The following is a 13,022-nucleotide window of genomic DNA, read 5'->3' as shown; positions in this document are numbered from 1 at the left end:
GCCCGGCGCCTGCCCACCCCGGGGGGAGCCCGGATGCGAGCCCGGGCTCTGGGGGCGGCTCTGCGCACGGGCAGGCGGGGGGCGTCGCGCTCCCCCTCCCCGGGCAGCGCCGGCCGGAGCGGTGAGTGGGGCCCGGGGGCACCAGCGGGAACAATGGAGGGGAGCGGGGGGGGGGGTTTCAGAGGGAGACGCAGCTCAGCCGCACTGGACCTCCCAGCGCGAGAGAGAACCCAGGAGTCCGGGCTCCCCCCTTTAATCTGCTAGACCCCACTCAGCAGGGGAGAGAACCCAGGAGTCAGGGCTCCCCACTTTAATCGGCTAGACCCCACTCAGCTGGGGAGAGAACCCAGGAGTCCGGGCTCCCCCCTTTAATCGGCTAGACCCCACTCAGCAGGGGAGAGAACCCAGGAGTCCGGGCTCCTCCCTTTAATCCACTAGATCCCACTCAGCAGGGGAGAGAACCCAGGAGTCCGGGCTCCCCCCTTTAATCCACTAGACCCCACTCAGCAGGGGAGAGAACCCAGGAGTCCGGGCTCCCCCCTTTAATCCACTAGATCCCACTCCCCTCTCAGTGCAAGAGATAGAACCCAGGAGTGCGAGCTCCCACCTCACCCACAAACCCAGAAGTCTGGGCTCCCAGCCCCTGCCCTTCTTTAATCCACTAGACCCCACTCAGCTGGGGTGAGAACCCAGGAGTCCAGGCTCCCCCCTTTTATCCACTAGACCCCACTCAGCTGGGGAGAGAACCCAGGAGTCCGGGCTCCCAGACCCCCCACGCTGCTTTAACCCACTAGACCCCCACTTCCCTTCCACATCTGGGGAAAGAACCCAGGAGTCCTGGGTCCCAGCCCCTGCCCTGAGCAATATTATTGGGGGCTGGGAGCCACCCCTCAGCCCAGCAGGGATACCCAACCCAGTCGTGGGGGTCAGAGGGGCTGGTGCTCCCAGAAATGTGCCTGTTCAAACCTTGCCTGTCTCTTCCATTGCTCCGGGATGGGGGGGGGGGGTAATTGCTAATCCCTAGGTGAACGAGGGAGGGGTTGAGCTGCGTCATCTGTGCCATCGCGGTGGCTGGGAGAGCGAGCGGTGTCCATGGGCTGAGACCCACTGTGAAGGGGGCTGATTTTTCCTCACCATCGGAGGCTGACGAGACTGGCCCAGATGCACCCTGTCTAGGGCTTGTGTCCACGATTCCAGATTTGGGGTGGTTTTGGAGAGGCCCCACAAAATTGCCTGACTGGAAGTCAGGAGTCCTGGGCTCTCTGGGAGGGGAGTAGGGTCTAGTGGGTTAGGGCAGGGGGGGCAGGAACCAGGACTCCTGGGTTCTGTCTCTGAGTGGGGTCTGGTGGGCTGGAGAGGGGAGGCTGGGAGCTAAGACTCCTGGGTTCTAGCCCCAGCTCTGGAAGGGGAGTGGGGTCTCATGGGTTAGGGCAGGGAGGGCGGGAACCAGGACTCCTGGGTTCTGTCTCTGAGTGGAGTCTGGTGGGCTGGAGTGGGGAGGCTGGGAGCTAAGACTCCTGGGTTCTAGCCCCAGCTCCGGGAAGGGAGTGGGCATTGAATCCTGAGAAACAGTGACTCTGAAAAGACTTGGGGTTCATAACAGCTACACAACCCAACATGGGCTCCCTGTGCTACGAAGTGCTAACTGGACCCTCGGCCATATTAACGAGAGCATCAGTGCTGCTGGCCGTTCTGGGGGCAGCGACATGGCCCCACAAAAACGAGGCGAGGGCGGGAGAAAGCCTCTGCGAGCGAGAGACTTTGAGAGCTCAGCCAAAGGAAGCTGGAGAGGCGACCTGAGCCAATCCTTGCTGCTGACAAGCTCCTGAATCTAGCAGAGAAAGAGCTGAAAAATCCATGGCCGGCAGCTAAAACCCAAACAAACTCCCGTGTTGAATAAGGCAGCACATTTTCCACCGCTGAGGGTGCTTATCCATTGGAACAAACTCCTAAGGGCCGGGGTGGATTTTCCGTCTCTTGAGGCCTCCCCATCTCGACTGGCTGCCTTCCCGGAAGAGGCTTGAATCAAACACAAGTGACTGGGTTCCCTACCAGGAGAAGTGGGTGCCGTTCTCCGGCCTGGGTTCTACCGGATGTCAGACGCATCCTGGGCCTGGCCGTTTAAATCGGATGAAATTCAGGAAGGACCTATGCAAAGTATGGAGCTCAGGCAGGAGCAATGCGTCACCCAGATGTCAGTAGCTACCAGTGTGGTGCTCAGCTCTTGTTCGATGATGATAACAGTCGGCTGTGTGCGTGTTCCCTCTGTGTGCTGTCCCAGCTCTGCAGATCGCTGACACAGCAAACCCCGAGATAGCCCTCAAAGACCACGCACTCTAATAAGGTACGAAGGAACCCGAGCCAGGTTTATTGTCACACAAAGCACAGGAGTAGTTTCCCGTAGACCCTACAGGACATACTATGAATTTGTGCCCCGGCAATGGACTGGCTCAGTCAGTGGCGGGACTTACCACTGCCCCCTAGGCTGGCCAAAGACGCGCACTCTGGGACCTACTTTTATACAGTTACAGGGCAGATTATTCATCCCTCCTAACGTATTGAGGTTCAGCCCCTCGGCTCATTAGGGACTGTCTCCCCTTTGATCATGTTGTTCCAGACAAACAGATCTATCCATCATGCTGTCCTGTCTTTAAGATGCACCTGCCTGTTCCTTGTCATGTCTATGGAGTGTCCTTGTAGCAGGTTGTCCAGGTGCCATCTTGGCACAAGTTCCTCTTATTAGCCCTTATGTGTGAACGCACCTGCTTCTAACAACCCTCTTCTCGCCAGTTGCTGTGAGTGAGGCCTGCCTCTGGTTCACCCAGCCCAGCTTTTGCTTAGCAGTGTCTGGAAGTACTTTGGTTCAGGCTTCAGGCCTCAGACTAGGCCTCTGACACAAGAGTTTATATTTCAGGGCCTCATCTTACTACACCAGATACAAAGCGGGGAATGATGGCCTAGGAGGCAGAGCTGCAGAAAAGGACCCGGGGCTGAGAGTGGCTCACAGATGAAATACGAGTTAACAAGGTGATGTGGTTGGCAAACACCTCGCCCCCACCCCCACATGAACATTGTTCTGGGGCGTTGCAGGCGAGAGCTGGGAAGTCGTTGTCCCCCTGCGCTCGTGCTGCTAAGGCCTCAGCTGTGTCCAGTTCTGGGCCCCGCGCGGAGGAGAAAGAGCCCCAAAAAGGAGGGAACGGTCCAGAAAACATGATTTATGAGGAGAGGTTGAAAAAGCGGGGTTGGTCTCGTCTGGAAAAGAGAAGACAGAACGGGGACATGAGCATCGTCTTCGAGCACATGAAAGAGGGTTACAAAAAGCAGGGTGATCGATTGTTCTCCTTACCCGCGGAGGACAGGACAAGAGGCAACGGGCTCCACGTGTCCTAGGAGACCCCTTCCGGCCGCTGTTGCGATGATAATAAATAATGATTGTCACTAAACCAACCTCCATTCTGCAGGTCTCTCCACTGCCGGCCAGTGTATTGTCCCGCTGATCTTGGAGTCAAAGTTCTGGCCACCTGATCTTCTTGCATTTAGCCTCTTAGGCTCGGCTAAAAGCCTCACTGCAGAGTGGTGCTTGGTGTTCTTAACAACGTCGCTAGGCAAATTCCTCACTTCTTCTTCCGCAGAAATAGGGGACAGCAGCACGGGAAGGAGCCGTCCCGAAACTGGCGGAGATGGGTGAAAAATCTCTGCTCACCCAAATCCATCGATTGCACCTATCTTTCTAGCTGGAGCCAGGACTCCTGGGTTCTCTCCCCAGCTCTGGGAGGGGAGTGGGGTCTGGTGGTTGGGGGGCTGGGAGCCAGGACTCTTGGGTTCTCTCCCTGGCTCTGGGAGGGCAGTGGGGACTAGTGGGTTAGAGCAGTGGGGGCTGGGAGCCAGGACTCCTGGGTTCTATGTTGAGCTCTGGAAGAAAAGTGGCGTCTTATATAGTGCAGCACCTTGTGCGCTATGGCCCGATCTCCATCTGGGTTTGTGCAGCACCTGACACTACAGGGGCCCCTGATCTCAGTCAGGGTCTGTCCAACTCCCAGCAGAATGGTGTTACTGTAATTTAAATCATAATAGTAATTAAAAGACTCCACAGGCTGTTAGGTGGCTTTAAAGTTGCTGAAAACACAAAGTGTGTGGGGCGGGGGGAGATGGTGTCAGGTTTTTAAAGGGATAACAGCGAAACGCGTGGACCAGGTTTCCCGAGTTGAGGAGTTAAAGCAAAGCAGCTAAATCCAGTTTCAAGGAAGTCAGGACCGGATCCTGGTCAAATCCGGAGCGACCCCAGTGCAGTCACGGCTGGGTTCTTATCTCAGTGACCCTGTCCCTAATTGGGGTGAGCTGGGCTTGCAGCCAGGGATTTCGGAGCCCGAAATCTCAACCCTGCCACTGACTCATCGCGTGCCCCCGGGCACATTACTTCATCGTTCTAATTCCGCTCCCTGTGTGTCAAGCAGGGCTAAGAATACCTACCTCACAGGGCTGTTGGGAGGATTAATTAGCTAATGCGCTCTAATTGCTTTGAAGATTAAAAAACCCCCAAAACCTGCATGGAAACTGACAAGGGCTATAAATTTTGTCTGAATAACGCAGGCCAGGAGGGCAGATTCCTGGGGCTCGTGCTGGGGATCCTGCTCCACTTCTCATCGGAATCAGGTGTCGGGACGGATTCAGATCTCGGTGACCCCAGTGTAAATCTAGAGTGACCCCCACTGACACTTGTGGGGACAGGGATCTGGGAGGGGAGGGGAGTGGGGTCTAGTGAGTTAGAGCGGGGTGGGGGCTGGGAGCCAGGACTCCTGGGTTCTCTCCCCAGTTCTGGGAGGGGAGTGGGGTCTGGTGGGTTAGAGCAGGGGGGGCTGGGAGCCAGGACTCCTGGGTTCTCTCCTCCCTGTACAATTATCTGTTTTTCTTTTCTCTGTGTGCAGATTATCCCGATTCTTCCCCCACTGTGACCTCCCGGATGGAGAGAGGGGAAGAGCCGAGCGTCCCGGATCTCCAGGGCTCCGAGGAAAGGGAGATCTCAGGAGGTACCCACACACATGAGCAGTGCAGGAGACTGGATTGGAGACAGTCCAGGAATCGACTGAGGCTGGGCTTCTTGGTTCTCTGAGAGGGGTGTGGGGGCTAGTGGGCTGGAGTAGGGGCTAGTGGGGTGGAGCGGGGAGGCAGGACTCGTGTGTTCTGTCCCCAGCTCTGGGAGGGCAGTGGGGGCTAGTGGGTTGGAGCAGGGGGGGGCTGGGGCCAGGATTCCTGGGTTCTGTCCCCAGCTCTGGGAGGGGAGTTGGATCTGGTGGGTTAGATGAGGGGGATTGGGAGTCAGACCTCCTTTGTTTTATACCTGGTCCTGTAGTGGGGGTGCAACCTTCACTGCTCTAACCCCCTAGACCCCACTCCCCTCCCAGAGCCAGGGGGAGAACCCTGGAGTCCTGGCTCCCAGCCCCCCTCTGTTCTAGCCACTAGACCCCACTCCTCTCCCAGAGCCAGGGGGAGAATCCAGGAGTCCTGGCTCCCAACTCCCCTACTCTAACCACTAGACCCCACTTCCCTCCCAGAGCCGGGGAGAGAACCCAGGAATCCTGGCTCCCAGCTCTCTCCAGTTCTAACCCACTAGACCTTACTCCTGTCCCAGAGCCGAGAATGGAACCCAGGAGTCCTGACACATTCTTATCATCTTTCTCTCTCCCTTTCCCCCAGCAGAGCGGACATCGCCGGAGGACAAACCTCCCCAGGACCCCAAGCTCGCTGGCCCCGACTGGCCGTGGGAGAACCTTTCCTGGACCCAAGCGGGCCGCCCGCCCCGCCTCGAGCCCCCGTCCTCCTCCGCCCGGCCCCCTGCCCCGCCGCAGCGCAAGGGCGAGCGCCCCTACATCTGCAACGAGTGCGGGAAGAGCTTCACCCAGTGGTCCAAGCTGGTGCGGCACCAGCGCATCCACACGGGCGAGCGGCCCAACACCTGCACCGAGTGCGGGAAGAGCTTCACCCAGAGCTCCCACCTGGTCCAGCACCAGCGCACCCACACCGGCGAGAAGCCCTACCGCTGCTCCGAGTGTGGCAAGAGCTTCAGCTGGAGCTCCAACCTCATCCAGCACCAGCGCACCCACACCGGCGAGAAGCCCTACCAGTGCGGGGAGTGCGGCAAAGCCTTCAGCCAGAGCACCAACCTCATCAAGCACCAGCGCTCCCACACCGGCGAGAAGCCCTACCAGTGCGGCGACTGCAAGAAGAGCTTCTACCGCAGCTCCGACCTCATCCAGCACCAGATCACCCACACCGGCGAGCGGCCCTTCAAGTGCGCCCAGTGCGGCAAAGGCTTCACCCAGAGCGCCAACCTGGTCAAGCACCAGAAGATTCACGCTGGGGAGAAGCCCTTCCGGTGCACTGAATGCGGGAAGACGTTCATCCAGAGCTCGGAGCTCATCCAGCACCAGCGCACCCACACCGGTGAGAAGCCCTACGAATGCCTGCAGTGTGGGAAGAGCTTCGGGCACAGCGCCACGCTGGTCAAGCACCAGCGGCTGCACATGGGGGTGGAGCCCTACAAGTGCCCCACCTGCCACAAGACCTTCGGGCTCAGCTCGGCCCTGGCCCGCCACCAGCGCTGCCACACCGAGGAGCGGCCCTACGCCTGCACCGAGTGCGGGCAGAGCTTTAGTCTCAGCTCCAACCTCACCCTGCACATGCGGATCCACCGGGGCGAGAAGCCCTACCGGTGCGGGGAGTGCGGGAAGAGCTTCGGCATGAGCTCCACCCTGATCCGGCACCAGCGGATCCACACCGGCGAGAAGCCCTACCAGTGCGCCGAGTGCGGGAAGAGCTTCGTCCGCAGCTCCCACCTCATCCAGCACCGCCGCACCCACACCGGCGAGAAGCCCTACCGCTGCGGGGAGTGCGGCAAAGCCTTCAGCCAGAGCTCCAACCTCATCACCCACGAGCGCATCCACATGGAGGAGCGGCCCCACGTGTGCCACGAATGCGGCCAGCGCTTCGCCGAGGAGGAAGCCCTGCAGCGGCACCAGGAGGAAGGGCATAGTGGCGGGGCGGGAGGCAGGGGGCTCGGGGAGAGCCGGGAGGCTTGCATCTGCAATGATTGCGGGAAAAGCTTTGGAGATAGCTCAGCGCTGGCCAAGCACCAAGAGATCCATTCATCTTGCATCTGCGACGACTGTGGACAAAGCTTTGGAGATAGCTTAGCGTTGGCCAAGCACCAGATAACCCATGTGTCTTGCATCTGTAATGACTGCGGGGAAAGCTTTGGAGATAGCTCAGCGTTGGCCAAGCACCAGGAGATCCATTCATCTTGCATCTGCGATGATTGTGGGCAAAGCTTTGGAGATAGCTTAGCATTGGCCAAGCACCAGATAACCCATGTGTCTTGCATCTGTAATGACTGTGGGGAAAGCTTTGGAGATAGCTCAGCGTTGGCCAAGCACCAGGAGATCCATTCATCTTGCATCTGCGATGATTGTGGGCAAAGCTTTGGAGACAGCGTCGCGCTGGCTGAGCACCAGGAGATCCATGCCCCATGCATATGCCCAGAGTGCGGACAGAGCTGTAAGGACAGTGCTGCCCTCACCCGGCACCAGATCACCCACATGCGTGAAAAGCTTTACAAGTGCCCTGACTGTGGGCAAAGCTTTGGTGACATCTCTGCCCTCACTCAGCACCAGAGGAACCACATCAGGGAGAAGCTGAGGTGCCCCGATTGCGGGCAGGGGCTTGGGGTGAGCTCGGCTCCGGCCCCGTCCAAGCCTTTCCATGAGTGCTCGGCGGCCAGTGTCCACGAAAGAAGCCACGCCGAGGGGGAGCCCGTCCGTGACAGCTCAGAGCTTGGTGTCCACGAAAAAGGCCCCCCCAGGGCAGAACCGTCCCACGCGGCTCTGGGCGTCCATCAAAGAGGCCGGGCCGCAGCAGATCCCTTCCCCGATGACTCAGCCAGCGGTGGCCGCCCGAGCTCGGGCGAAATGGCCAGCCTCATCCAGCGCCCGGCCACTGAACCCTACAAGTGCCACGACTGTGGCCAGAGCTTTGCTGAGGGCTCAGGTCTCTCCCGCCACCTGGCCTCCCACCCCAAGCCCTTCCGGTGCCCGCAGTGTGGGCGCGGCTTCCCGGACGTGGCAGCCCTGGCCCAGCACCGGGAGGTCCACGCTGGAGGGGAGCCGGCTGGGCTCGGGGAGAAGAGCCGCAAGAGCTGTGCTGAGATCTCCGCCATCCTCTTGCGCCAGGGAAACCACGTGGCCGGGCGTGGCCCACGGAGGCACGCGGCAGACGGCTCCCTTCCTCCCAGCGGCTCAGGCCTGGCTCGGCCACGCCTCCAGCCCTCGGGCCGCGGACCAGCCACGGCTGCCCGCCGGGACGGGAGGATGTCTCTGGCACGTCCGGAATGTGGCAAAGGCTCCCAGGGGGGCTCTGTGCTCCTACAACACCTCCAGAACCATGTGGGGGACAGGGTGTGAAGCCCCCGAGGCCACCCGGCAAGTTCAGAGCTCGAGACTGGGCCGGGGGTGGGGGGAATATAGACAAAGGAGGGAGGGGGTTCCTGCTGGCACATGGGTCGCTGGAGGGGCGTGAAGGTTTGAGGGCTCTGGGACAGGAGGCTGGGGTCGAGGAAGGGGAGGTTGGTGGATGTGAGGGTGGCTGGTCTGGGGATTTGTTTGGCAGGGATCTGGTTTGGCAATGAGAGAGGTTGCCCTGGGATCTGGTGAATCTGGGTTTGTGGGGATCGTGCCGGAATCTGGGGGAGCCTGGGTTTGCCAGGTGTTCTGCTGGGATCCGGGGGGGCTGGTTTTGCGGGGGGTCGTGCTGGGATCCGGGGGGCTGGTTTTGTGGGGGGTCATGTTGGGATCTGGGGGGCTGGTTTTGCAGGGGCTCATGCTGGGATCCGGGGGGCTGGTTTTGCAGGGGGTCGTGCTGGGATCTGGGGGGCTGGTTTTGTAGAGGGTCATGCTGGGATCTAGGGGGCTGGTTTTGCGGGGGACTGTGCTGGGATCTGGGGGGGCTCATTTTGTGAGGATCGTGCTGGGATCTGGGAGGTTGATTTTGCAGGGGGCGGGGATGGGATGTGGGGCTGGTTTTGCAGGGGGTCATGCTGGGTTCTGAGGGGAGCCTGGTTCTGTGTGGGATCTGGGGGGTTGGTTTTGCAGGGGATGGGGATGAGATGTGGGGCTGGTTTTGCAGGGGGTTGTGCTGGGATCTGGGGGGTTGGTTTTGCAGTGGGTGGCAATAAGATCTGGGGAGTTGTTTTTGCAGGGGGTCATGCTGGGATGGGGGGCTAGTTTTGCAGGGTGTTGTGCTGGGATCTGGGGGGGCTGGTTTTGTGGGGGATCATGCTGGGACTTGGGGGGGTGGTTTTGCAGCGGGTGGGGATGGGATGTGGGGCTGGTTTTGCAGCGGGTGGGGATGGGATCTGGGGAGTTGTTTTTGCAGGGGGTCGTGCTGGGATCTGGCAGAGGAGTGGCTGGTTTTGCAGGGGATCAGGCTGAGATATAATAGACAGACGTGACTTAGATCATGTTGGGATCTGTTTGGGGGATCCGATTTCACTGGGGGGGGAGCGGCGAGCCGTCCCTGGGTCGCTTTGCAGCTGTTCCCCAGCTGCCCCGTCTTAGAGGTGGCTGCATCTCAGTGCGGGATGAGCCAGCCCCGTGTGGGTGTTACCCAGCTCCCCAAGAGACAAAATACTTCCTCTTCTACCCACTTTGAATTTATCTCCTCCCTACTCCCAGCCATTGGCTCCCAACTGGCCTTTGTCTGCTCACTCGGAGAGCCCCCTGTTCTCACAAACTCCCTCATTTAGGCGCTTATAGGTTGGGATCATGTCATCTCTCCAGTCAGCTGAGGTCTCTTCCTCTGTATGGGAGTCTTTCCAGGCCTCGAGTCAGTCGTGGGAGGCAGTATGGCCTAATGGGTAGTGCCTTGGCAGCCAGAACTCCTGGGTTCTCTCCCCAGCCCTGGGCAGGGAGTGGGGGCTGGTGGATTAGAGAAGTGGGGGCTGGGAGCCAGGACTCCTGGGTTCTCTCCCCAGCTCTGCCGGGTGACCTTGGGGCAAATGATGTCACCTCTCTGTGCTTCAGTTTCTCCATTTGTAAAATGGGGCTATGTATACCAACATTCTTGGTGAAGGTCTTTGAGCTCTCACCCCCCAATCCTTTCCCATGCAGGCCACTCGATTACACGTGTCTTTCATCTCCTGGCCCGGGAGGAACTCAGCTGGGAACCTTCCCTCGAACTGCAGCGGCTGGGATTTGAGAGCTGATCCAGGGATTGTTTTCGCCCCATTCTCTGCTTAGCCAGGGGAACTACCTGCAACTACATGACAGCAGAGCCTAGAATTAAAAATAAACTAAACTAAGGATGTAACATTGTGAAGGATAATGCGGGCATTCAAAGGTGTGACTGTCAATAGGACTTTTGGAATAACTAGAGCTGGGAGACGTTTTTCGGCCAAAAATTTTTGGGGGGTGAAACGTGCAGATTCCATGAAGCCGTTTGCAGTTCCTTGTCCGTTTCAGCAGATGGTTTCGGTTGGAAAAAACCCTAAAATCGATCCCGAGAAAGGGAAAATGTTTCACAGTTGTGATTGCGGCTTGTTTCAAAACCTCCCTCGGTTTGATTGAAATGACAACTCAAAAGCGTTAAAAAACGACAAAAAACCAAGGCTCAGAAGCAAAAGAAAATATTTTGTTTCACCCCAGATGGGATTTTTTTCAATTTTTGATTTGCCGAAAATTTCATAAACATTCAATTTTGACCCAAAACCTGAATTTTTGTTCCCCTCCAATTTTTCAGACCTGCCAGGGAACCAAAAACTCCATTATTCACCCTAAAATAAGCAATAGTTGGAGGGGAGGGAAGGGAAACAAAATCCACCCTACTCTGGGGTCTGAACTTTTGGGGTTTGAGTGGGATCTTCCTTTCCCTGGGGGCAAGTTATTCCAGAACTGGCCACCAGGGGGAGAGAGGGTTGATCTGCCTTTCTCTGAAGCAGCTGGGACGTCACTGGTAGAGGTGGGATACCAGAGTAGATGGGCCCACTGCTCTGCTCTGAGGCAGCGGTTCCTTTGTTCCTCCCTGTGTGGTTCTGCCAGCTATGGAAGAGGACCCATGATATCTACTGTTGCTCCTGCTCTCGACTGGGCAGAGATGCCATGGGGAGGACTGGATATTAAAATCAAGGATTGGGTCTCTTTAAAAGCAAGCAGAGTGCTTGCTATACACTGGCTCCTTGTTCCTTTCACACTCCACTGTACACTGGGTTGCAAGCCCTTTTCTGTGTCTGTGCAGTGGCTAAGCACCGGGGGTGCTAGTGGGGTCTTAGGCCATGCTTGGTGCTCAGAGATGCTACCACAATCGGGATAATAAATATCGTTAATTTATGACCTTTTTGGTGCCTAGAGATGGTGTCAGAACCAATGTATTCCCCTCGAAAGAGATCAGGGTTGAATTTCTGCTTTAAAATATTTGAGTCAGTTTTGGAGGCTGTTAGTGAAATGGGATGGAAATTCCACACCTCCTGCATTTCTGAGGTAGAATTTTTGTTCTACTCCCCAACCCCAGTGAAATTTGAAATTGTAATGAACTTTTTTGTTTGGTTGAAAGCTTTCATTGAAATACTGGGATATGAAGTTTTACAACCACTGACGTGTTGAGAAATGCGGATAGAAAGTATTCAGAGAGATTCAGAATTCTGCTGGAAAATATCAAAATTCAAAATGTTGACAGAAAATGTTTTGTTGAAATTGGAAACGGATGCAAAACTTCATTGGAATTTCAAAGTGTGATTGAGGAAAAATGTCAGTGAGATTTGCCATCATGGGAGACAATATCAAAATTGAAATGTCAGTGAAAATGTGGTCGTGAAATTTGAAACTGATGAAAAATGTCATTGGAATTTTCATTTTTGTAGGGGGAAAATTTCAATGAGTCTCAAAATTCTGATGGAAAATATCCAAATTAGTAGTGCCACTGGAATTTTTGGGTTGAAATGCTTATGATATTTTGAGGAGGAATTTTGTTGGTGCTCAAAATTGAGATGGAAAATAGCAAAAATTGAAATGTAGCTGAAAAGTTTTCACTGAAACTTGACATTTTAATGCACATTTTCATCGATATTTGAGGCATCTATGAGAATGTTGGAATTAAATTTTAGAGAGATGAAATTTTGATGAAAAATGTCCCAATTTGAAATGTCAATGAAAAAAACCTTTTTGAAAATTTGAAATTGATGAAAAATGCACTGGAATTTTAATTGTGATGAAAATATTACGACGACATTTGAAATTCTGATGGAAAACGGAAATTTACAATGTCAGTGAAAGTTTTTTGTGTGAATTTGAAATGCTGATGAATGTTTTCACTGAAATTTGAACTGTGGATGTGAAATGTTGCAATTGAAATTTTTGGTCAAAAATTTGAATAAGATTAAAAATTCTGATGGAAAAAATATTGAAATTCAAAACATGGATGATTTTTTTTGTAGAAATGTTGAACATTTTTACTGAAATTGGACCTTTTTGACCATTTTTATTGACGGGAAATGTGTCCATTCAGTTTCTGATGAAAATATTACAATGAGATCTGGATGGAAAAGAAATATCAAAATTTGAAATGTCGAATATTTTCTTGGAATTTGAAATTGATGAAAAATTTCACTAGAAGTTTCAATGGAGAGTGAAAAAAATTCAATGCCATTCCAAATGCTCATCAAGAAGATCGACGTTTGGAAGGTGGATGAGAAATGTGAATGTTTGAGATGTTCTGAGATTCCGAATTTTGGGGTGAAAATGTTGCAATCAACCACATTTGACATTTTGATGGAAAAAGGCTGAAATGTTGCAAGTTGTTTGTGAACATTTCAAATGTTGATGAAAATCTTCCCTGACCTTTGGAGGAGAAAAGTTGAGATTCCAGGTTTTGCATCACTAGAGCAAAGACAATGAAGCCAAGATTTTCCCCAGCTTCTCTCTCTCTGTCTAGCTCTCCCATGAGGCAATGGGCCAGGGAGAATGATGCCCTGTTATGGATAG

The 13,022-nt window shown here is 55.1% G+C and overlaps 1 protein-coding gene across 1 annotated transcript; it reads left to right on the top strand.

The window, feature by feature from the left end:
* LOC127052753 (zinc finger protein 271-like) lies at positions 1-12,217 on the top strand. Its single transcript, XM_050956705.1, has 4 exons — positions 1-121; positions 4,926-5,027; positions 5,695-8,471; positions 10,158-12,217. The coding sequence occupies exons 1-3, from the start codon at positions 34-36 to the stop codon at positions 8,451-8,453; spliced, it is 2,949 nt and encodes a 982-aa protein (XP_050812662.1). The 5' UTR covers positions 1-33; the 3' UTR covers positions 8,454-8,471; positions 10,158-12,217.
* The last annotated feature ends 805 nt before the right edge of the window (positions 12,218-13,022 follow it).

The sequence above is a fragment of the Gopherus flavomarginatus genome, chromosome 5 (assembly GCF_025201925.1).
Source record: "Gopherus flavomarginatus isolate rGopFla2 chromosome 5, rGopFla2.mat.asm, whole genome shotgun sequence".
Taxonomy (NCBI): Eukaryota; Metazoa; Chordata; order Testudines; family Testudinidae; genus Gopherus; species Gopherus flavomarginatus.
This window is presented reverse-complemented; position numbering and strand designations above follow the sequence as displayed.